Source organism: Calonectris borealis, chromosome 3 (genome assembly GCF_964195595.1).
Source record: "Calonectris borealis chromosome 3, bCalBor7.hap1.2, whole genome shotgun sequence".
NCBI lineage: Eukaryota > Metazoa > Chordata > Aves > Procellariiformes > Procellariidae > Calonectris > Calonectris borealis.
Window position 1 is genome coordinate 77,217,160 of NC_134314.1, and position 24,835 is coordinate 77,241,994.

General features: G+C 39.8%; 1 protein-coding gene across 1 annotated transcript in view; it reads right to left on the reverse strand.

Moving 5' to 3' along the window:
• The window catches only part of PRKN (parkin RBR E3 ubiquitin protein ligase), an 808,128-nt gene that overhangs the window by 483,832 nt on the left and 299,461 nt on the right, over positions 1-24,835 (reverse strand). The window contains exon 4 of the mRNA XM_075146290.1: positions 24,625-24,743. Coding sequence (XP_075002391.1) covers positions 24,625-24,743 — 119 coding nt within the window. The remainder of the gene's footprint in view (positions 1-24,624; positions 24,744-24,835) is intronic.

Below are 24,835 nucleotides of genomic sequence, written 5' to 3' on the forward strand. Positions count from 1 at the left end.
GGGCAAAGGAGAGAAGAGAGGGCATTATGCTTTTATTCACGCTTATCAACAGCTATCCCTTTACTTCCTGTAATTCCAAAATGTCTATTGTCTCTTTGCTTATACACCTTGCCGCTAGGGAAAGACATCAAATACAGAAACTCCAGTTCTGAGGTAAATTCCTCAGTGCGTAACAAGGGAGGAAAACAGGTTTTACTATGGAGGAATCAAGGAGCAGCTCCTTGCTTTCCTGCTGAAGGAGATGGGTGAAGAGTCTAAGCTTGAGGACTGAGCCATATCCTACAACTCTACTTCATATAACTCTGTAAGTCTCCTTGGTCTCCATGCCTCAGAGATAATGTAATTAAATTCAATAAAGTGCATTTAATTAATTGATTAACTTTTAATTGAGACTTTAAACAGCAAAGAACTGCCTGCTCATCCTGCACAGTGGGATGCTGAAGATCATACTCTGTTTTTAATAAAAAATAGGCTTTATTCCTATGAGTAGGCCTGTAGAAGTAGGAACGTCAGATCTTTAAAAGGGCTATGTTAGGTACTGGTAGAAGTTTAGACAGAGCAAGTTGGAGCTCAACAGAGGCTGCAAACATATCAGAGAAGTGGAATCAGTTGGCCAGTACTGAGTTCCTGACCTTCTGCTTCGTGGGTCCAAGTCAGCAAGTTTAAACCCCACTCTGGTACATCTACCCTACACTGACGTCTGCAGGGAAGAAGTATATGGAGCCTGGTTAAGATTTCTCTCCTTTATCCCACAATGGATTTCAATATTTGAATTTATAAGTCTTTTTCTCCCCATGTATGCTTATTATAGTCACACACAGACACCCAGAGTATAAAACATTTTCTTTTCCTTTAGGAAGAAAAATACTGTGCAAATGTAAAGACTAGCTAAATTACTTATCAAGAATTCCACTGCTATCTCACAGAGAAAGAAAAAACGGTATTCTTAGATAAATAAATAGACTATGTCCTTAAATTCCTAAATCATGAACAGAGGAAATAGAAGTTCCTGATGGGTGGAAGAGCAGAACTGGTAACAAAGAAGGAACAGAAGTAACTTTGGCATTATGGTACCTTATCTGTTGAGGGAAACCATATGTTCTGAAAGTGATATGCTTGGTCCTGAGTGGGGGAAGAAGATAGATGGCAATTACAATACCCTTAACAGATATACTTTGCAGTGGGATTTACAGCATCTTTAGAAAGTGTTTTACAGCTGACCCTTCAGCACCAAGGTTGAAGACAATGCTGGCATGCGTCACAGAGGTTAAGAAGTTCAGCTACAACCACCAATGTGGCACGAAGTTCTGCTCTGCTCTATAGTCCGTAAGGACCATCTCACTGGCAAACAACACGCTAGAAAATTAAAATGAATTCCCAAATCCAAGTGCAGACAGGTGGCGAGAGGAATCTAAATCTAGGAAGCTAAATTACCATTTTTGTAAATCTTTTGGCATCGTTAATGCCAGATTTACTTTTCTCACAGGAGAAATTTTCAACTCCATCCTTGTTACTGGCACCTGAACTGAAAAACCTTGTGTAGCAAACAGGTCAATTTAACCACCGGGGTCTGCTCTTTAACTGTTCCACATAAGATTTGCTGCTACAACAATCACAGAAGTAGTAGTCTGTAGTTTGTGGCTTTGTTACAGTGCTGAGTAACTGCTGCAGCAAATACTATTATTTTCTAAATCCTATTACAAAGATACAAAATCATGGTCAAAAGTTTCTACCACAATACAAAGGCAGGAAAGGGTTCCTTCGCCCAAAATAATTTCCAAAGGTGATGAAGAGGAGTGTAAAACTCTTGAAGGTTAATTTTTCACAGAGGATTAATTTTTCTTTCACTTTTATGGGTGAGGATGAGGTATAACTTCACTCAAGCCAATTATTACAGATCTAAAAGTTTTACTGTATATAAAATAGGTATAAGCAATGGAGAATAAGGCCCTCTGTCTTTCATGAACTTTCAAACTCTACAGTTTATATATATAAATATACCTTTACTCAGTTATTAAAGGCTAGAATGAATGTATTACTCTAATATTTTTACAGTACATGGTTAATTAACCATGAAGGAATACTGTATATTTATGTATACATAAAAAGAGCCTGTGTACAGTAACACTGTGATTTTCAAACCATGAATAGACATAAAATAATCTGTTAAAATAAAGAGAGAACAACGTTCTTGTAAACAGATTCTAAGTCTCTCTATATCAGTGTTCCCCAGCATCGCGCAATGAGATCAGTGCCTGAGGAGAGCCTTAGCCAGTGGGACTTCCTGCAGATACAGGTCACACTATGTAGATCTTGTTGTTTACATGATTTTACACTATACTAAAACTAGACTGTAACTGTAAAATATCATAGCTGAAGCCAAGTAAAGTGCTCTTTTAAATCCGATTTGCTTATCTTTTGATATTTGTCCAAAAGAGACCATCCCGACATGATTCTCTCCAAATACTCCCAAACTGAAATTTTATTCTTATGTAGACATGGTGCTGGTGGTGACAGACTGAGAGATCTCTTCCCTCATGATCCCCATTTGAAAGGGATTTTACACGCACACTAAGCACCCCCCACCCCTCAAAAAGTCCTCATCTCTATCTGCATTACCCCTCCTCTCTTGAGTCTTGTTTGCAAAGAGCAGGGGGATAGCCAAGGAGTTGCTGCAGACGGTCACGTCTTTTTTCGTTTCATATGGAGGCTGATTACCAGTAAATTCATCAAAATTTTAGCAGCATAGCTGAGTTGACATAAGATTGTAATGGACCACAAAATAACTTCTTTTTCCACCTGTGTGCTTCTGATTCTTGCACAAATATGAGATACCTTGTTACTAGGTGTATTGCATTATGCCGAGTTTTAGCTGTGTACGGAGTACTGCTATAAGAGTACTGGAACTAGATAGCAAAATCCTTGTAATTTCATCTTAAATTTAGGGGGTACAATTAGAGATTTCATCCCATAAATTTCAAGGACAAAGACAATAATCGAGTCAAATACCGAGAGATAGATATAGATCCCATAAAATATCAAAGCCATTGAAAATAAAACATATTAAAAATTGCATAAGAGCAAGAATGAATAAAATAAATCCTCTCCTTTTTCCACTTTATTCTACTATATTTTGTTTTCAGGAGGAGAACTAGGGTTTTAATATCATTCCACTACATTTTGCAACCATATGGTCAAACGGAGAACAGAGTGACTAAGTGGTAGACTTCCAGCCTCAACAATCTGCATTTGAAAAGGAGCAGATCCATATGTTTTTCTCCTTCTCTTTCTTCTTTTTTTTTTTTTTTTTTTTTTTGTGGCCTATACCAGTTGCTACAACACTTGTCTTTTTTTGCATAAGACACAGCATTTGGGGGAGCACTTTGTACATTGAGACAGTTTAAATTCCTGACAGAACAGGAAGCTTAGAGTCTACTTATTAAAAAGAGCCTGTCCCAGAAGTTAATCTACTGTCTTAGATTTCACCAGCAGCTTTTGGATTTATGCACACTGTATAATTGGAGAATGTTTATGTACAATTAAAGTACATACAGACAGGTAAGTCTAATCCAACTGTTTTTCTAAGTGGGATGCATCTACTTACAGTAAACTAGTGCCAAGATTGCTGCAGTCTAATTCTACACAGGTCTAGTTTCTGAAATTGCTCGCTACACATTGCTGAGATGCATTAAAAGTCAGTATCAGTGGCACGGAGTTTTGTGATCTTTTCTTTATCATTAACCTCTATGTCACTTAAAGTACTAACAAAGTCCAGGTTCTGGACCAGCTGTTTTCACTGATCGGGTAAAATCTTCTTTCTTCAGTTGAAAGAGTAATAAATACAAGATCTACTCTTTTATACGTGTTAGTCGTTTTATGCGTATACCATTCATATGCACTTTGTACAGAAAATACTTGCTGCAAAGTAAAAATACCAGAGAAGAGGTGAGGCTGTTCATGCAATATGTTCTAAAAAATGAAGTGCATCACTCCTAATATGCTTGATCACATCCAGTTTTAAAAGTTTGGCATAATCAGTACTTTATTATTTGGAGGAGAATCTTTAAAGAGGAGGGAGCAGAGAGTACTCAGTTACATTTATGCTCATTTGTATATTGTTTATGGGTCTCACATAACCTTATTACTATGAAGGGAATAAAATCAGGCGCTGATTTGGCTCACTAGCTACAGTAGCCCTTCTTTTTTGAGAGAAGCCCCCAATTCAATTTCTCGCTGGAATGGATTTTTCACAAATAAGGATAATCCTTCATTTAGTGTTTACACACTTGGTTACCTCTTAGCATTCTTCCCTGTCATATCAGGTTTTAAAATTTTATTTAAAATTGCCAGAATTCATTTATGCATTAGCTGGTTTTATTATAGTTATGGACGAGCTGGCATTCAACAAATTTAGCATTAGTCATGATTTTATCAGAATATAACAGGACGCATACCCAATTTTACCTTCATTTTCTTGTGACGTGTTACTATTCATGCAGAAACATAGCCAGGCAGCACAAAATGAGTATCTATCTGTACTGGCAAAAAGTAAACTATTTATTTCTTACTCTCCCACCTTCTCCCTCCCGTTCTCACCTAAGATAGACACAAACACTCAGGCCTCCTAATTCATTTTATCAGACAATAAAATGGAAAAACGGATTGTAGCTAACTATGTGGCTTCCCTGAAGTATACAGGAAGATTATGCTCACTGCACAAACTTAAGATTCCAGGATATCAGTTATATTTTAAATAAGAAAGCTACAAAATGTCAATTCTCTTTAATGGAATTTACAAATTGAAATATGCTAGAAAAAAGTAAAAGCAGAAGAGAAACTTAAGAGTCAAACTGAAGGAAAAGATTTCCAGCAGAGTACAAATATTTTAAATAAAACTACACAATTTGTAGAGTTAAAAGAAGCTTAGAGGTTAAAATCTAGCTATTTCATTCTAGCTGAAGTAAATAAAGCCTAGGAATTCTAATTTCATCTTTAAATTACTGTTTTGCCAAAATGCCCAAGTCAGCAATCTTAGCCTTCATCACTGGGCCTGAATTTCAGGAAACAGCTTTTTACATTAGCAAAAATGCAGCACTGAGGCAGAAGGGGAGAGCAGAACCAAAGAGGCGACCTACTGGCTCCCATTTCTGATCACAGCTTAGAACCTGAACAGCCTCATCCTGCATTCCTCTTAATTGGGTTAGCCACAGGGATAGGGTAAAAGCAGGTCTAACGTACTATAACATCAGCTGAATAATTATGAATGCACATTAAGGACTTATTATCATGAGGTCAAGACCCGCAGGCAAATTAAGAGAAAAATGAAAAAAAAGTCTCTTGACACTGTTCCAAAAACCTGAGAGTGAGGCAACATTAGTTTATTCTTAAAATCCATCCTCAATAAATAATCCTGTACATTCCCATCAAGAATTGATGGGATTTTCTGACATTGTCTTATAGCAAAAAACCAATGTATGACACCACATAATAAATACATTGCTTAAAATACAAGTAGAAAAGTATTCTAGATATTCTAGAAGAATACTCAAGAAATTCTAGAAGATAAAATATAACTATTGCACAATGGAAGCACATTTGTTCACATGAATTGGTATTTTGGCTTTTGTTTGTTTTTCCTTTTAAGGACTTCTAATATTGTACAAAACCACAAAGCATTTAAATATCCTTTCCTTTTAGCCCAGAATAAAAACAACCCTCAACTTGTCATCTTACAATTGACTGAACTGATTTATATCCTATACGGCAGGAGATGTATAAACTGTTTCTTCTGATGGCACCTGACTGCACTATTTTAAATCCATTTAACTTCTCACCAAAAGTACTGTCACACTTCAGGCAGAGGCTTAATCTGGTGACTTGATGTCAACAGAAAGCTCCGTGAAGCTCAAGACTCATGCAGGTATCCAGACAGTCTTTCAGTTTGGTGATTGTTTTTTACAGAATTGTATGAAATTATTCCTAACCACATTTAGAAGCAGCTTGGAAGTTTTGCATCTGAGCTAAAGCAGATATATCTACAGATCCAGAAGAGATTGAGTATTCTAACAAAATTACTCTTCCACTCTTAAGCACCAGACAAAACTTGGGTTAAACATATTCTTGCCTATTTGCCTGAGTTTTTAGTTCAAAAGAAAGAAAGCAATTAGACCTGACTGAAATGAAAAACCTAACTTCAGGGGAATTAATTTCTTCCATCTGAAATAAAATTTTTAAAATCAAGCAAGTCAAAATATACAGAGAGAATATTGACACCCAGAATGAACGTGGTGTTCAGTTGAGGACAAGTGCAAAATTGTACATCCTCTTAGCCGTACAGGTGGTAGTGAGTGAGCAGATAGCCAAACCACAACCCAAGAGAAGACCAACATACTTCAGGGAAATGTTTTTCGATATTCTGAGAACATGCCCTACCATCTATGACTTCTATATTGGTAACAGAAAAATAACACTACCCTTGGTTAGTATATTTTTTGTTTTCAAAGTTATGGATATTACTCTTGGTAACACTCCTGGGTAGGGATGAGGCAGCAGTGTTTTCAGCTGGCAGGCCCTGTGCAGAGCTAGATGGAAGAAAGCTAGCAAAAACATCTCTTGGTGCTCTTTACAGGAACCTGAGGCATCGGCTAAAACGCAGTGCCTTACTCTGAAACAGGTAAGGAACAGGAAACTTTTGCCAAGATGAGCTGACTTTTTTGACAGCACGAGTGGTGCGTATGGAAATACGGACATGCAGAACATACTGACTCAAATGAATACAGCCTGAACTCAAAATTAAAAAAGCAATAAAATCTAGAACTTGGGGATTGCAAAATGCTTCCACCATCATATCATAAACAGCTGATGAGCACATGCAGATCAAATCTAAGTAAAAATATCACTGATACTCTTTTACCTTATCTTTTATGACAGTGTGCACACCTACCTTAACCAGAAAAACAGACTGCCCTTGGTAAGGGTACCCAAACTTATTTTGCTCAAGTGTCACCATCAGTAGATGCAGCAACAAGAACAGTTAATGCTTGTATCAGGTTAGTAGTAGAGATATCACAGTTTAGGAGCCACAGTTCATGAAACTGTACTTTTAAGTATTGGTAAAAATAGCAAGGCACAGTCTGAACAGGAGGTACTGGTTAAAGCTTGAGCAAGCCTATCGTCATAAGGTCTAAAATCCTTAAACTTACCATCAGTGCCAGAAATTTCAAGATGGGCTAGGAAATGTCTTTATAGTTGCAGTTAGTGTCTTTATCTTCCTTCCAAAACAGTAAGTTTAAATGCCAGTATATACAAACAACATAAGGCTTAGATTCAGGTATTCAGTGCTTTTGACTGAATAGTTTTTGGTGTAAAAAACGAGATCTCATCTCTCAGTACTGTTTGTTCTCCAATTGTCTTAGGAGACGTAGCCTGAAATTTTATTTTAATGAAAATCTTTCCATGGAGAGATTTCTTTTATAAAATCTAATGCTATCAGATATTTTATCAAGACCAATATATTCAACAACTTCTTGCTTGAAAAGCTTCATGAATTGATTTTGTGTGTCTGTGTCCAAAATTTGTGCCGTTTTAACTATGTCATTTTAACATCATTCAAACAATACAGCAATCCTATGATGCCTGCAGTTGTACATGTAGATAAAAAAAATTGCTTATACCAGCACAGATTGTTCTCATCCATAACTGTTCAAATTTATACAGTTGTGAGGTAGTTGTACCCACTCTAGGAATTATACTGCTTTGCCTATAAAAAAATTAAAAATCTCCTCCTTCCCAGCCAAAGTATTTTCCCTTGTCTGAAAAGCCTATTGCCTTGACAAAAGCACACTATTTCAGTTAAATTGAGATTTTTACATCGTTAGACTGCTAGAATATTTCTCTGCAAGTCACTTCCAAAATATGTTTCAAACTTATTACAAAGCCCCCACAATTTTATTTCTGCTTTTAACAAAACCAGTTAAACCATTAAGTCTTACATAATAATAAAACCATGCTCAGAGCTCTTGCCAAAGAACAGGTTCTCCAAATAAAGTCTAGAAAAGTTGCAGGGTTCAATGTTAAATTTATATTTGTATAGTTAAAAACAGAAAAAAAACCAACTCACTCCTAATATAATGAAGTTCTTAACACAGAAGCATATTCTATCTATCAAAAAACCCCAAAACAAATATACAACTCTTCTATATTCAAGATATACCACTGAACTCAAATGGCCTTTTTCCCACATAAGGAACAAGCTTTAAACATATGGCAGTTACTACAGGGAACCAAGGATGTCTTGTTTTATCCAGCTGCTTACAGCAGAAAAACTTAAATGAATACTAACAATTTATCTGTGGATTACTAACTGGTCAACACCACATGTCCCTAAAGACCCATTTATACATCAGGAAAATTTCCGTGAGAAGAGGAGCAAAACCTTCACTAGAACACTGCATACCTCTACCAAGAAAGTTAAATCAATATAACTACCATGGTTGTGGTTGCATCATGTTAAAGATGTTTTATACTAATGAAGCTCTGAGGAAAGATTTAACAAGTTTGACCTTAATACCTTTAGATCACAACCCTATCCAAACAAGTCTAATCAATATAACTTAAAATTAGCTAATTTTTTAGTTACAGAAGTCTGAGGTTTTACTTACATCGTGTTTAAGTACCCTAAACCTTTTTATTAACTAATTCAGTGCAAAACAAGAAAAAAACCCACAACCTCAGACATGAGGCAAAAATGTACAGATTTGGAGGGGTTTCTTCCACAATGAGGTAGAATAGAGACCTGTTTATAGTCTTTTTAGAGGTAAACAGTTACTTTAATCTGTTTTTAATTAACTACCTTAATTATCAATAATCAATATAAAATATTATAATTAATAATAATAGTTTAGAAATTACATCAGCTTTTTAACAGAAATGAAGGTACACATTTAAGAAAATAGTTTGGCATTTGCTACTTCTGCTACTACAATACCTTAAGCAAATATAGTTTTTTTTCCTCCTGAGCCAGCTGGTGCATTGGATATTCCAGCACCTTAAAAATTAGGAAAAAATTACTGATCCTTTAGAATAGTTTAATATTCATCATTATAAAAAATGTTGAAATAATGTAGTGCGAGCATGATCTCTCTGTACCCAGAGCTATCTAAGGAATAATACAGGAAAGACAGAAGCTTGGCTGTACTTTAATAAAGAAAGCAAATTAAGAGAGTTATGCACTGGGACATCTGAATCTCAGTGGCAGCTGCCATATTAAAAAAACCCCACTGTCACAGTCCAAGATTTGTTTCTACTGTAATACATTCCAGCAACACATCCACAGCACGTTATGGTCTTACTGAGTAGAGAAAGGGATCCAAAAGATAGATAGAGAGAGAGAGAGAGAGATGGGAATGGGAGACCAAGGAGGATTTACCTACACATACAGCAGAGTAGATACGGCTCTAATGTTTAAAATGCTGACAAACATTCACTGTATCTCCTTTCAACAAAAAAGGCTAAGAAACTTAGAAAGAGGGCCTTTCTTTGTGAGGGGAGGAGTTACTGCATGGAGAGAAGGCCGTCTTTACATATTGTTAAGACAATGATGGCCGAGCTGCCAATAATCAATATGCCAAAAGATGTAATCTAAAGATATGCAAACTTTTCATTTCCCTGGCCAACATAACACTCTTTTGCAGTCATATTGTCTGTGCATATGCCAGCAGAGGGAAAGAGTGGTCCCTCTCCAGTTACATTTCTGCCCCCAAGAACAGCCCAAACTAAAGCTGAATAAGGCATACTTATCTGTCGGTACTCCCCCTTTTTTTTTTCACAGAGGTATACATCTAAACAAAAAGATATAAAAAACATGAACAAAAACAGCACAAGGCCTATAAAAGAATGAAACAGATAAAGTCCGCAATCTGATCTACATGTAGACATGATCCCATGCCACCCAATGGTAAGTGCTCCAAATTTCTAAGGATTTCAGAAGTAGGAATTATGAAATACAGGATCTATTTATCAAAGGATCCTTGATTACAATTCAGAGAATGTGCAATGTTACACAAAAGCAATTCAAATGCAACAAATATTTTGGAGAAAACAAGTGTTACTCTGAGCATGCTATTTTTTACTAGTCCCAGGCTTTCAGTGATATACTGAAATATACATTAAGGGTGATCTCACTACTGTGTATAAATATCTGAAGGGAAGATGTGAAGAAGACAGAGCCAGGCTCTTTTCAGAGGTGCCCAGTGACAGGACCAGAGGCAATGGGCACAAACTGAAACACAGAGGTGCTGTCTGAACATAAGGAGAAACCTTTTTACTGTGAGGGTGACTGAGTGCTGGCACAGGTTGCGCAGAGAGGCTGTGGAGTCTCCATCTTTGGAGATATTCAAAAGGAAATGGTCCTGGGCAACTGGCTCCAAGTGGCCCTGCTTGAGTAGGGGGGCTGGACCAGGTGGCCCCCAGAGGTCCCTTCCAACCTCACCCAGTCTGTCAGTCTGTGCTTCTGTGATATCACAGCAAATGTGAAGACAGGATACACTGAACACCATCTATATTCCTAGGCATATATCTGTCTTCTCTGGCAAAAAGGGTTCATTAGATATTTGATTCAGAGACTCGTGTAAAAGTCCAATCTGAAAGTAAATTTGGTAACTGTTTTCCTTTTCGTTTATGACTATTGTCACCCAGGCTGGAGAAACCCACTTTAGGCTCCACATAAAGGGGCAGGTTTATTTCACAGCATGACTTGAAGTGGTACATAACACTGAAGTCATTTGCCCTCTTTCCAATAATTGGTATTTTTTTTCCAGCTTTTAAGACACTTTATAACGTGTAATCTCACTGAAAACACATACTGAAATAAATATTATAAATCATGCATAGATATCTCAGAGCTTCTAATAGAATTAGAAGTTAAAATATACTTTCTTATCCCATTAAAATGAAAGAAAAACCTATATGCTATTTTTTCAACACAGAGGCAAAACTGCTTCCTTTGCGAAGTTTATTTTGCATCAAAGAATTGCTGTATCTGTCTTTTGGAATGGATGGAATAATTTTCTTCGTAAATCAAGTATGCATTTGTTTTCATTTACTGTATATACATAAATCAAAGAATTGATGTCCAATGAGGTGAAATTTGTCTTAAAGGGTATTGGGAAGGAAATGAAAAGGTAGCCAAAAGAATAAAACTATATCAAGTCTTCTGAATCCTCCCAACTGTTCTCTTCAGATGGAGCTTAGCACTTTGGAGGCCAGCCTCAATGGCAGTGTCACTATGTAAGGCAGGTGCAAGAGTGAGGCTGTCCTTTAAGGAGTTCAGTGTGAAGTGAGACTCAGAGCCAAAGAAAGAAGTAGAGAAGAAAGAATAAAATGGCTATAAAATAATTTTGCAGTCACCCAATGTTGAGCTTTCTTATTCCTATAATAAGTGCCACAGTATCTTAAACAGGCCTCAGGAACTTGTGCTGGAGCAGCCTCCCCAGGGTGTGGCTGGATTTGGCAGAATCTAACATATCATCAAAGAAAACAGACTTTTTAAGGTAGAAATGTAGGCATTATTTTTTTTCTTCTGATATTCACCTTACTAAAAGCAATAAAGACACTGGCTGAGCAATGGCAGAATCAGACCTGCAGACCACAGGCGATCCTTTTTAGGTAAGTTCCACCAGTAATTCTGGGTCAGCTCAGCACTAAATTTATTTAATGCTGATGCCCTGCTCCAAGTCACTGCAAGCAATAGGAGAGCAATAAGGAAGAGTGGATGACACAAATTCCTTACAAGGATGGCACCTGTGGAACTACAGTAAAAGTACTAAAACTATTGGCCTCCTTGGTCAGGCCAATTAGTGATAGATTCTCCTTTGCTATGATGGAAAAATATCCTCTTCTGAGACAGATTTTGTATTGGAAACTGCTCAAACTATCTAATGGATATGAAGATAGAGATTTTGTAACTGCTTTAGCATGGAATTGTGCATGAACTACAAACGCCACTAGGAGACAGGACTTACTATCATAATATAGTCCTGCACTAAGAGTCTCAGCAGTTCATATTTAGCAGGCCTGTCGACATCAGATTGGGTCATGAGAGAAACAATTGCACAAAAGAGTACATTTGCCTGTGTAGCAGTAGAGAGAGGATCAGAATATGCCTGATTTCTCTCTGGCATCCAGACACATCTGCGCTGGATGACACAACAGAATAACATATCTGTATCTTAAGATGTTCCCTCACTCTCAAAAAAGGCTGGTTCACTAGAAAAACAATTAGGCTTATGATTAAGTATGATGACTTAATATAACTAATGCAGAAGGATTTCCTGAATCTGTGGAAACCCTGGAAAAAAAGAGTTCCGAGAGCTCTTTTTCTCTGCACAGGTCTTCTCAAAACAGCATTAACATCAGTGCCCTGTGGTGGTAATTTAGTTGTCAGAATTGAGACATTTTTCATTATTTATGTACAAAGAAGCACATATATGGAATACATGTAATTTCCTGTAAGTACTACTTTTGTCGGCCAAATGCAGGGAAATTAAGCTATTTTTGTACTAACACATTCATTAGCAGGAACCCAACAATAAATGGTTGCTTCACATTTGTTAGTTTGACGAAGGAGCACACATTACAATGGTAACTTTCCTATGCACAGTATTCAACAGAAGGATTTTAACACACAGTGTTTGTCATGTGTTAGCTAAGATGTATCAAAAACATTTTTATCCTAACAGCAAACATGTAATTTTGGAGAGACAAATACCTGTGTCATCCAGTCTCAAGAATTCAATCACATTTTTAATATCTCCCCAGGCTGTGAATGAGATCACACTTTATCACATTGCACTCCACTGGGTGGAGTTTATTTTGCAGTTCAGCTTCAAAGGACAAATTGATTTTTTGTAGCCTGCCTGCAATATTACCCCAGCAGTGGTAACCATCAGTGGGGAGAAGCTGACTCAGCAGCAGTAAGGGCTAGATAATTGCAGAGGTGCTACTTGTCCCTTTCTCTTTCAGTCAGCCTTGCTCCGATGCAGTGAGTGGTAGTCCTTTCTTTCTCTGTCACCGAGCCAGAATAGAAGTAATGAATTCCAGGAAAAATATGTGATCTGAAATGAGCAGTGGTGAGAGGTAGTGCACTGTGGAATGGAGTTTCACAATGATGTATTAAAAAAAGAGAGATCAAAAGAACTGTCTTTTTATTTTATATGACAGAGAATCTCTGCTAAGTTTATATTCATTAAAAAGAAAACACCCTACTTAAATAACTCGATTAAAATGGAGTTAGGAAGTAAGAACTCAAAGAAAACAACTGTATTAAAGATCTTTCTCTTCCTAGGAAATATGAAAGTATCAAATTCAAAATACTACACTATCATCTATGACCTGTTATTTGTCAATCGCTGGAAGGCACTCAAAAGACACTACTGCTTTTCCTTTGCAGAACTGTGATGTTCTCTAGCCTACAGTAACTGACAAGCTACCTAAATTACAAACTTTTCGTGGTGCCAGGGAAACAAAATTCGGCAAATGTCCATTTCTTTGTTGGTTTTAAGATGGAAAGCAATAGATGAAAGCAATATCCCAAATACAACAAACAATGGAAGAGCAGTTCTGTGGCAGAGACAGTTTAACAAAACCCGTGAACTCAGGAGGCTCCTCTGGAGCACGGAGGGCAGGGACAGCAACAGGACTGTATGCACCAGCTGCTGAATAAAACCCAGATGCAGTCAGTGCTAGAAACTAAGTCTCATCTCAGCTGCAGGGAGTTAAATCAGATCCGAATATAACCCCCCATCTCTGAAAAGATCTGAAATAATGATATGAGTTATAAGGAACACTTGAAAACTATAGAAGAAACTATGCAAAACTCCTTTGGTGCTTGTACTAGAGGATATACCAAAAACTGGTAGTCACCAGTACTACCAAGGACACAATGCAAAGAATTACCAAATAGTAATGAGTCATGAGTCCCCGCAGTAGAAATGGCCTCACCATAGCACCTGTGGCTGAGTATGGAGACCTAAAGTCTATTTACCGCACTTCAATCCAGATTCTTACCCTGGTTGAATTTTGTATTATGACAAACAGATACCAAATCAAATGTTACTGTCTTCCATACCAGGAGTATGTCAGAGTCAGTTACACTGAAAACGTGTGCTTTATGTGTATAGCTTGGTGTATACCAGTTCGCAGAATCAGTCCTTCCATTTGCAGATAGGCATTTTCCTTTTCATTATAGAGTTAACACTGTGAATGTTAACACTGCTGTGGCTCCAAAAAAAGAACAGTAAATGTGACTCCTATAATCAGGGGGGTTTTGTGTTGGTTTGGTTTTTTTTTTCTGGAAAGAGGAATATCCTAATTATCTGAATCATGGCTACTGAAACAAATTGCAGCATTGTATGTATACGAAATAAGTATTTTTAAAAGCTTAAAAGCAACAAAAGATATAAAACAGTGTGAAACTAATGACTAAAATTTTCAAGGTATTTCAAGAAAGTTGCTGGCAGGCTTGTAGGTGGTCTACACAAGACTCCCACACTCCAATCTTTTCAGACATGCTTTTATGCTTGATTAATTAGAGAAACTAGGGAGAGGTGATACTTTTGCAGTGACTGATGTTTTCTTGTAATTAAATCAATCTGGTATGTATCTCCCATAAAGCATTAGGTCATGAAATGTTCATAAAACGCCAACCTAAGTGTCAGCTGGAAAATTACAAATTTAATATTTAGATAGATGTCTTTGGCAAAAATAAAAACAGTGGGCTATTTAATTTCATAGAAATATAGTATCATAAATTTAGTCTAGGCATCATATATTAAAATAATGCTATGGAAATAGGCATGACAGTTAAATAAGGTATTAGAATAAGACTGTTTAAATGAATAAGTAATATTTTAAAATGTCAGTCAACACACCATGAAAAAGGAAAGCTCAATTTAATTAGGTTGGTCATTTGTGACTTAGGTAGTAAAAGGATTAGCATGTAGAATAAGTTAAGGCTGCCCAAAGCTTTGTGTGGGTTTTACACAGGTATTCACTTTCATCTCAATAAAAGAATTAGTGTAACAAATGCTGGCTTACATGGTGCTTTGCTGCTTATGGCACAAGAGAGCTTCTCAAGAAACTTGCTGTGTTGCCATGTAAAGGTCACACACAGTTTACAGAGAATGGGAAAAAAAAAGATCTTAAAAAAAATGGCTTTGCTGACAAATCTGCAGTATGGTGGTACAGACAAGCTTTTTTATAGTTTGCTTATGTCAACTTTATTTTGACTAATTTCTCTATAAAAGGAAAATAATTGTAGTACCAGTAGAGAAGATGTCTATCAGCAATCACTAGCATAGTCCAGTGGGATTGGAGGGGCAAGATAGAGGATTTGGGGTAAAATACTAACTTACATGATTTTTTTCTGATGTGCACAAAAGTCAAGCGATTGACAGTAACATTTTCAGCCGGACATAACTTGCCTACTGTAGACTGCAACGCATTGAAGAAAGCAGAGTAGATACAATGCACTTGCTGGGAGGACCACACTTTTGCCTAGCATTAAGGCACAGAGGTCTCTACAAAGTACTGAAAAATAAATGGGGCATAGTACCTATTTCAAGCTTCCCCACCTGGAATTATTTTCTGTCTCCCTGGAAGATGGACCAGAAAGTGAGAAGAGGAGCGGTCACAAGGGCCAGGCACATGCCAAATCTGCACCTAATCTTCATAACCACAGGACTGAGGTAGATCGTATGCATTTATAAAGGAAACTGACTGTTGCATAGCACATTCACAGCAATAAGTGTGCCAATATTGCAAATATTGCACTTTGGAAGTCCTGAGGACTGCCAGCCCAAACTGCTGGAACAGCACACTCACTGTTCTCAACTACTGTGCTCCGCTCAAATTCGAGAGGAAAAGAATGATAACGGGTTTTCTTTGTTTTGGGGAGAAAGTAACAAGAACCTTAAGTGCAAATTATTTTCATAGACAAGCATTATTTAAAAACTAAAACAGTCAAAAATTATCATTTGATACTCTCTAAAAGATATTTCCCTTTTCTATTTTGTACTTTTATGCTGAAGTACCTTCTCAAATCTTCTGAAAGCTGGGATTTTTTGAATCAATCTTGAAAATCGCAAAACCTTCCACTACAAGTTTCCAGCTACTTTCTTTTCATATTTACTGTAAAATATGCTAACAGAAAAAAGAAGCAGCTGCACTCTGCTCATTCAATGGAAATTATCAGCTTGTGTATATTTATTGTGTTATTGACCCTGTATTTGCCAAAAGAATGTAGGTCCATGTACATTCCAGACAATCAGATACAAAAGTGTATTTAGACATTTGCCATACTGGAACTTTTTATAGTAGGGTTTTTATTGTGGAGTTATGAGGAATTCTTGGGAGGCAGTGAAGAAATGGTTGGGGGTTTTTTAAGTCTCCAAAATGAAGAACACTATTTAGTAGATACTGTAAAAACTGAAAAGTTTGGAAGTTTATTTAAAATCTACTTAGTACAAGGAACATAATGATTCCAAACAAAACAGCACAGGTATGAAAGTCATCATTTCCAAAAGTGGGCATGCTGAAGGAAGCCACTGAGTCTAGCAAAGGACACAAGCTGTGTGCTGTCAATGCAATACACAAGGTTCAAACTCGTCTAGTGATAACAGCAATGTCTTTCAGCAGCACTGACTGCTTGTATTCAAGCTGAATACAATGTCATGTGTGTTTTTATCCATCCTGAATATTGTACCATTGGAAATGTACATTAATGGCAACTTCTCTTGTATCTTGATTTATATGTGATTCAAGCCTATACTAATCACCAATATTTAAATGCAACTTTTGGGAGAAAACAAATCCCCTTAGATGTATTCATTTAGAACACCACAAAATGCAACGCTTCCAAGCCTCTGAAATAAATCAGAGATAGTCAGGTCATTCAGGAATAGCACGCAGAGCTTGAGGGGGTTTGTTGTTCTAGCTTTTTGAATTAGATGTGTATAAGCATTGCTACAGTTTATTCTTTTCAATGAGAATATAGGAGATACATATTTGTCCTGGTTTCGGCTGCGATAGAGTTACATTTCTTCCTAGTGCTGTGTTTTGGATTTAGTGTGAGAAGAATGTTGATAACACACTGATGTTTTCAGTTGTTGCTAAGTTCCCTGCTAGTCAAGGACATTCAGTTTTTTTTTTTTTTTTAATTAAAAAAAAAAAAAAGCGTTGGGAGGGAGCATAGCCAGGACAGCTAGCCCAGCTGGCCAATGGGGTATTCCATACCATGTGATGTCATGCTCAGTATATGAATGGTAGGCGTGTTCCAGGAAGTAGCGATCGCTACTTGGTTATTGGTCAGCGCAGGTGCTGAGCAATTGCATTGTGCATCACTCATTTTGTATATTCCCTTTTCTGTTCTATTAAACTGTCTTTATCTCAACCCACAAGTTTTTCTCACTCTTACCCTTCCAATTCTCTCCCCATCCCACTGCGGGGGCGGGGGGGAGGCGGAGTGAGCAAGCAGCTGCGTGGTATTTGGCTGCCTACCAGGATAAACCACGACAGTCCTTTTTGGCACCCAACGTGGGGCACGAAGGGTTGAGATGACGACACATCTGACCCAAATGGGTTAAAACAAATTTGTTATAAGCATTCATTATATCAGTTTAGTAGTCGCTGGTCACAATGTTGGTTTATTTGCTCTCAGAGTTGTTTGATCTGTTCTTGAAGTTTTGGTAGGTAGCACCTTACTGGCTGTATATACTGCTGATTATCAATATTTATGTGGGGTTTATCGTCTCTGGGAAATGGATTAAGGCCATCGCTTTGCTATACTGTGTGACACTGGTTTATGTTATGATAAAATTATTGGTCAGGAGACTGTACTCAGAACTGCCGTCATTCCTGTTCTTCGGGAGCTATCTTTTGGAAACTATTAATAATTACACTTTGTACATCTTCTCCTCGAAGAGCTTCCTTCACCTTCCCCTTCTCCTCCAGGCTGATTACAATAGCTCTTGAGGATTTTGAATATCCTTGGGATGTTCAAACAAGCATGTTCCTATTGCTATGTCTCCTGAATGTGTTTCAGGCCTTGTTTAAGGTTAAACAACTATTTAAGAATACCACCCAGAGATCTGCCCCGAAGCTGGATAGTTATGAGTGGCAGAGTGTGTGGGATAGTACAGTGGTCACCTCCAATGTTTTGAAGCTTCACCCCAAACAAGTGCAGAATCCTGAAAAACTAGTAAAATATTTGGAAAACGTATGCTGTCACCCTGGCAATTCCAGAGAGACCCAGATTACTGCAACGTGCTGGGGCCTGGCCCATACCTACCAAGCCCTGTTCAACACTATTCAGAACCCTCAAGGGGAAGAGAAGGTCTCCGGATCTGATGACAAAACGACAGGCACTGCAGCTACTCCAACCCCCGCGACAGGCACTGCGGCTACTCCAACCCCCACGATGGGCACTGTGGCTACTCCAACCCCCGTGACGAGCATTGCGGCTGAACCAGAGGACGAATCCGTTGCCCCTGTACAGAAGAGGAAATCTTGGAAGCGAAAGTCAGGTCATTTAGAAAGGAATGATGGAAAAGCAGGGACATCACGAAGAGGAGAGGAGGAAGAGGAAGAACTCATAAACGAGATGGAAACCACCCAATTCCTACCCCTGAGTGAGTTGCAAGATATGCAGAAAGATTTTGGCCGTCATCCAGGCAAGCATATTGTTACCTAGCTGCTCCGATGCTGGGATAATGGGGCCAGTAGCTTGGAATTAGATGGTAAGGAAGCCAAACAGCTGGGACCCCTTGCTAGGGAAGTGGGCATTGACAAAGCAATTGGAAAAGGGGCACAAGTGCCCAGCCTCTGGAGGCGACTGCTGTCAGGTGTGAAGGAAAGGTATTCCTTCAAGGAAGATGTTATATATCGCCTAGGCAAATGGACCACTATGGAGAGAGGTATCCAGTACCTGAGAGAATTAGCCATGCTGGAGGTGGTTTAGAGTGACCTGGACAACAACCAAACGCCCAGAGATCCAGATGAAGTCCAGTGCACGTGACCCATGTGGCGGAGTTGGTATGGAGCGCACCAGCGTCGCACGCCAGTTCATTGGCAGTAATGTGCTGGAAAGAGGAAGAAGCATCAATGGTGAATGATGTGGTTAGCAGATTCCAGGATTTCGAAGAAACTGTCTCCTCCTCCTTTGTCTCGGCTGTGGAGAAGCTGTCCCAGAAGGTCCAGCAACTTGAAGACGATACGTCCTATTCTCCACCTGTATGGACCAGTATCTCAGCCATTAGGAGTCAGCGTTTTTCTGCTCAAGAGAGAGGATATAGAAGGTTCACACCACGGGGCACGCAGGTTTTACCTGCGTGACCACGGAGAAGACATGAGGCAGTGGGATGGAAAACCTACCTTGACCCTAGAGGCACGGGTATGTGAGTTGCAAGGAAAAACAATCATGCAAGGGGGTTCTCCCAGGAAAAATGCTGCTCCAGTTTTTAGGAAAAACCTGTCTGACGATGGTCCAATTTTCAGTGAACAGCTCCCCAGACAAAGCAGAAAGGCTGATCTTACTTTGGATTGTAATGAAGAAATTCTGGACTCACGTTTGCAAGAAGTGAGAAACGCATACTATGACCAGAACTAGAGGGGCCCTGCCTCCAGCCAGGTGGAGGAAAGGGACAACCGGGTTTACTGGACTGTGTGGATTCGATGGCCTGGCACATCAGACCCACAGGAGTATAAGGCTCTTGTAGACACCAGTGCACAGTGTACCCTGATACCATCAAGCTATAAAGGGGCAGAACCCATTTGTATTTCGGAAGTGACAGGGGGATCCCAAGAGCTAACTATATTGGAGGCCGAAGTGAGCCTAACCGGGAACGAGTGGCAGAAGCACCCCATTGTGACTGGCCCAGAGGCTCTGTGCATCCTTGGCACAGACTATCTTAAGAGAGGGTATTTTAAGGACCCAAAAGGGTACCAGTGGGTTTTTGGTATAGCTGCCCTGGAGACGGAGGAAATTAAACAGCTGTCCACCTTGCCCGGTCTCTCGGAGGACTCTTATGTTGTGGGGTTGCTGAGGGTTGAAGAACAGCAGGTACCAATCGCTACCACAACAGTGCACTGGCGGCAATACCGCACCAACTGAGACTCCCTGCTTCACATCCATAAGCTGATTTGTCAACTGGAGAGCCAAGGAGTGATCAGCAAGACTCGCTCACCCTTTAACAGTCCCATATGGCCAGTGCGAAAGTCTAATGGAGAGTGGAGACTAACAGTAGACTATCGTGGCCTGAACGAAGTTACGCCACCACTGAGTGCTGCCGTGCCGGACATGCTAGAACCCCAAGATGAACTGGAATCAAAGGCAGCCAAGTGGTACACCACAATTGATATCGCTAATGCGTTCTTCTCAATCCCTTTGGCAGCAGAGTGCAGGCCACAGTTTGCTTTCACTTGGAGGGGCGTCCAGTACACCTGGAACCGACTGCCCCAGGGGTGGAAACACAGCCCTACCATTTGCCATGGACTGATCCACACCGCACTGGAACAGGGTGAGGCTCCAGAGCACCTGCAATACATTGATGACATCATCGTATGGGGCAACACAGCAGAAGTAGTTTTTGAGAAAGGGGAGAGAATAGCCCAAATCCTTCTGAAGGCTGGTTTTGCCATAAAACAAACTAAGGTCAAGGGACCTGCACAGGAGATCCAGTTTCTAGGAATAAAATGGCAAGATGGACATTGTCAGATCCCAATGGATGTGACCAACAAAATAACAGCCATGTCCCCACCAACTAGCAAAAAGGAAACACAAGCTTTCTTAGGCGTTGTGGGCTTTTGGAGTATTCCAGATTACAGCCTGATTGTAAACCCTCTCTACCAAGTGACCAGGAAGAAGAACGATTTCAAATGGGGCCCTGAGCAACAACAAGCCTTTGAACAAATTAAACAGGAGATAGTTCAGGCAGTAGCCCTTGGGCCAGTCCAGGCAGTACAAGATGTGAAGAATGTGCTCTACACCGCAGCCGGGGAGAATGGTCCTACCTGGAGCCTCTGGCAGAAAGCACCAGGGGAGACTCGAGGTCGACCCTTAGGGTTCTGGAGTCGGGGATACACAGGATCTGAGGCGTGCGACACTCCAGCTGAGAAAGGGTTCGAGGTGCTTTGGAAGTGGTTGGTACTGAAGCACAGCTCCTCCTGGCACCCCAACTGCCGGTGCTGGGCTGGATGTTCAAAGGGAGGGTCCCCTCTACACATCATATAACCGATGCTACGTGGAGTAAGTGGGTCACACTGATCACACAACGGGCCCAAATAGGAAACCCCAGTCGCCCAGGAATCTTGGGAAGTGATCACGAACTGGCCAGAAGGCAAAGATTTTGGAATATCCCCCGAGCAGGAGGTGACGCGTGCTGAAGAGGTCCCACTGTACAATAAACTACCAGAAAATGAGAAGCAATATGCCCTGTTCACTGATGGGTCCTGTCGCCTTTTGGGAAAGCATCGGAGGTGGAAAGGTGCTGTATGGAGTCCTGTACGCCAAGTTGCAGAAACTGCTGAAGGAGAAGGTGAATTGAGCCAATTTGCAGAGGTGAAAGCCATCCAGCTGGCCTTGGACATTGCTGAACGAGAAAAATGGCCAGTACTTTATACTGACTCATGGATGGTGGCAAATGCCCTGTGGGGTTGGTTGCAGCAGTGGAAGCAGAACAACTGGCAGCGCAGAGGTAAACCCATCTGGGCCGCCGCATTGTGGCAAGATATTGCTGCCCAGGTAGAGAACCTGGTTGTAAAAGTACGTCACGTAGACGCTCGTGTACCCAAGAGTCGGGCCACTGAAGAACACCAAAACAACCAGCAGGTAGATCAGGCTGCTAAGATCGAAGTGGCTCAGGTGGCTCTGGACTTGCAACGTAAGTGAACTGTTTATAGCTCGGTGGGCCCATGAAGGGAGAGACGCAACATATAGATGGGCTCATGATCGAGGGGTGGACTTAACCATGGACGCTATTGCACAGGTTATCTCCATGAATGTGAAACATGCGCTGCAATCAAGCAAGCCAAGCGAGTAAAGCCTCTCTGATATGGAGGACAATGGTTGAAATATAAATATGGGGAAGCCTGGCAGATTGATTATATCACACTCCCACAAACCCACCACGGGAAGGGCTATGTGCTCATCATGGTGGAAGCAACCACCGGATGGTTAGAAACATACCCTGTGCCCCATGCCACCGCCCGGAACACCATCCTGGGCCTTGAAAAGCAAGTCTTATGGTGACATGGCACTCCACAAAGAATTGAGTCAGACAAAGGGACTCATTTCCGAAACATCCTCATAGACACCTGGGCCAAAGAGCACGGCATTGAGTGGGTTTATCACATCCCCTACCACGCACCAGCCTCTGGGAAAATCGAACAATACAATGGACTGCTACAGACTACGCTGAGAGCAATGGGTGGTGGGACACTCAAGCATTGGGATACACATTTAGCAAAAGCCACCTGGTTAGTCAACACCAGAGGATCTTTCAATCGAGCTGGCCCTGCCCAGTCAAAACTCTTAGGTACAGTAGATGGAGATAAAGTCCCTGTAGTACACATAAGAAATATGCTGGGGAAGACAGTCTGGGTTACTCTGGCAAGGGAAACCCCATCCGTGGGATTGCTTTTACTCAACGACCTGGGTGCACTTGGTGAGTAATACGAAAGGATGGGCAAGTCTGGTGTGTACCTCAGGGGGATTTGATTTTGGGTGAAAATAGCCAATGAACTAAATCATATGATGTTAGTTATTATATGATATTGTATATCATTATTTCTATGGTTGCTATCAATGGTATAGCAGTAAAAATCACCGGGATTGATGAAGAATGAACTAACTCTGATGAAACTGAGCAAAGTGCAACGATGATAGAATGGGACAAGCGCAGCAATAGTAAAATGAGAACTGGCTTCAGGATGCAACAGTCCAACACCACACACCATCTCTCCTGCCCTGAAAGACTGTTATGACAGATGGAGCCCAAAGTCATGGACTAAATGAACTCAATGGACATTTTAGGGGGATGGCCCATAGACTAAGGATATGATACCTGTGTGTGTATATATATATATATAAAGACAAGAAAGGTAGTGGAAATTAATTGGAATGTATTAGAAAATGTGAAACCTAAGCATGACGTAAATAGTATAGAATTAGGGGTGGACACTGTCCTTTCAGTTGTTGCTAAGTACCCTGCTAGTCAAGAACATTCAGGTTTGTTTTGTTTTTTTTTTTTTAAAAAAAAAAAAGTGTTGGGAGGGAGCATAGCCAGGACAGCTAGCCCAGCTGGCCAATGGGGTATTCCATACCATGTGATGTCATGCTCAGTATATGAATGGTAGGCGTGTTCCAGGAAGCAGTGATCGCTACTTGGTTATTGGTCAGTGCAGGTGCTGAGCAATTGCATTGTGCATCACTCATTTTGTATATTCTATCATTATTATTATTATTATTATTATTATTATTATTATTATTATTATTATTATTAATTATTTTCCCTTTTCTGTTCTATTAAACTGTCTTTATCTCAACCCACAAGTTTTTCTCACTCTTACCCTTCCAATTCTCTCCCCGTCCCACTGCAGGGGGGGAGGGAGTGAGCAAGCGGCTGCGTGGTATTTAGCTGCCTGCCAGGTTAAACCACAGTTTTAAATACTAAAAGGTCTCACTGTGCTGTATGTGTAAAGACATTGAAGCACTGGGCTACATCGAGAACATGAAGCTGCAATTAACCACTTTAAACCACAGTGAAAGACAAATTTAAACATTTAAACATGTGCCAAATATGAAAGCTCCCACCCCCCCCCCAGTCTATAGCATGGTAAGGCTCAGTCTCCTGCAAAACCTGACCTTCTCACATAACAAACTTGGTTGATAAACACTGTGATTTATGAGAGAGGAAGGACTCTCATTCCCCAGTAGCACAACCAGTGAAATTCAGCAGCACTTATACAAAAAAACCCTCCAAAACTTTATACTACTGCACATTCAAGTCAAACAACACTCTTCCATTTTAGGATGCAAACCAAGCTTGACAGATTCCTGCTAACTTTCTGTCCCAGTACAATAACTTTCCCTTGACATTACATGCAGCAGCTAGGCTGGAGAGATTAATATTCTCAACCGCACAGCCACTTAATCCCTCCTTGTCTCATTCCATAATGGTCACAATCAAGACCTGAATTCAGGCTTTTCTGTGGCTTTAACAACTGCTCCAAGTTTTGTATAAGTATGTATAATTCCAACTCTTTAGCACACATGTAGTTGTATACATTGTGCATAATACCAGGTTAATCATTAGTCCTTAAAATACAAAGCTAAGAATGTCTTTACAGGATCGGAGCTCTAGTCTGCAATGTGTTCCTTGTGTGTGCTGCAAATAATGGCGGTGAGTGAAATGCTCACAAGCCTTTGAATTACTCTTCTCAGTCATAAAACAGCAAGAAAAAAATTAAGTAGAAATACATATATACATAGCCACATGTATGCAAATAGATAAAACTAGATATATACTTTCCATATACTCCAAAATCTTGAAACAAACAAACAAAAAAGCTTACCCTTGCCAATGTCAGTGTTCCTTGTTTACACACACTGCAGCGGACCCTCAGTTTCCCAGGTTTCACAGCTTGGCAGAAATTTTTGCAAAAAACATAAAAACTGTTGTAACTAGCTGCACCTGTCAGGAATAAAAAAACAAACAAACAAACAAACAAAAACATTTGATGTATACTGAAAATCAGTAACAAACTGTAATGAAAGGCTTATTTT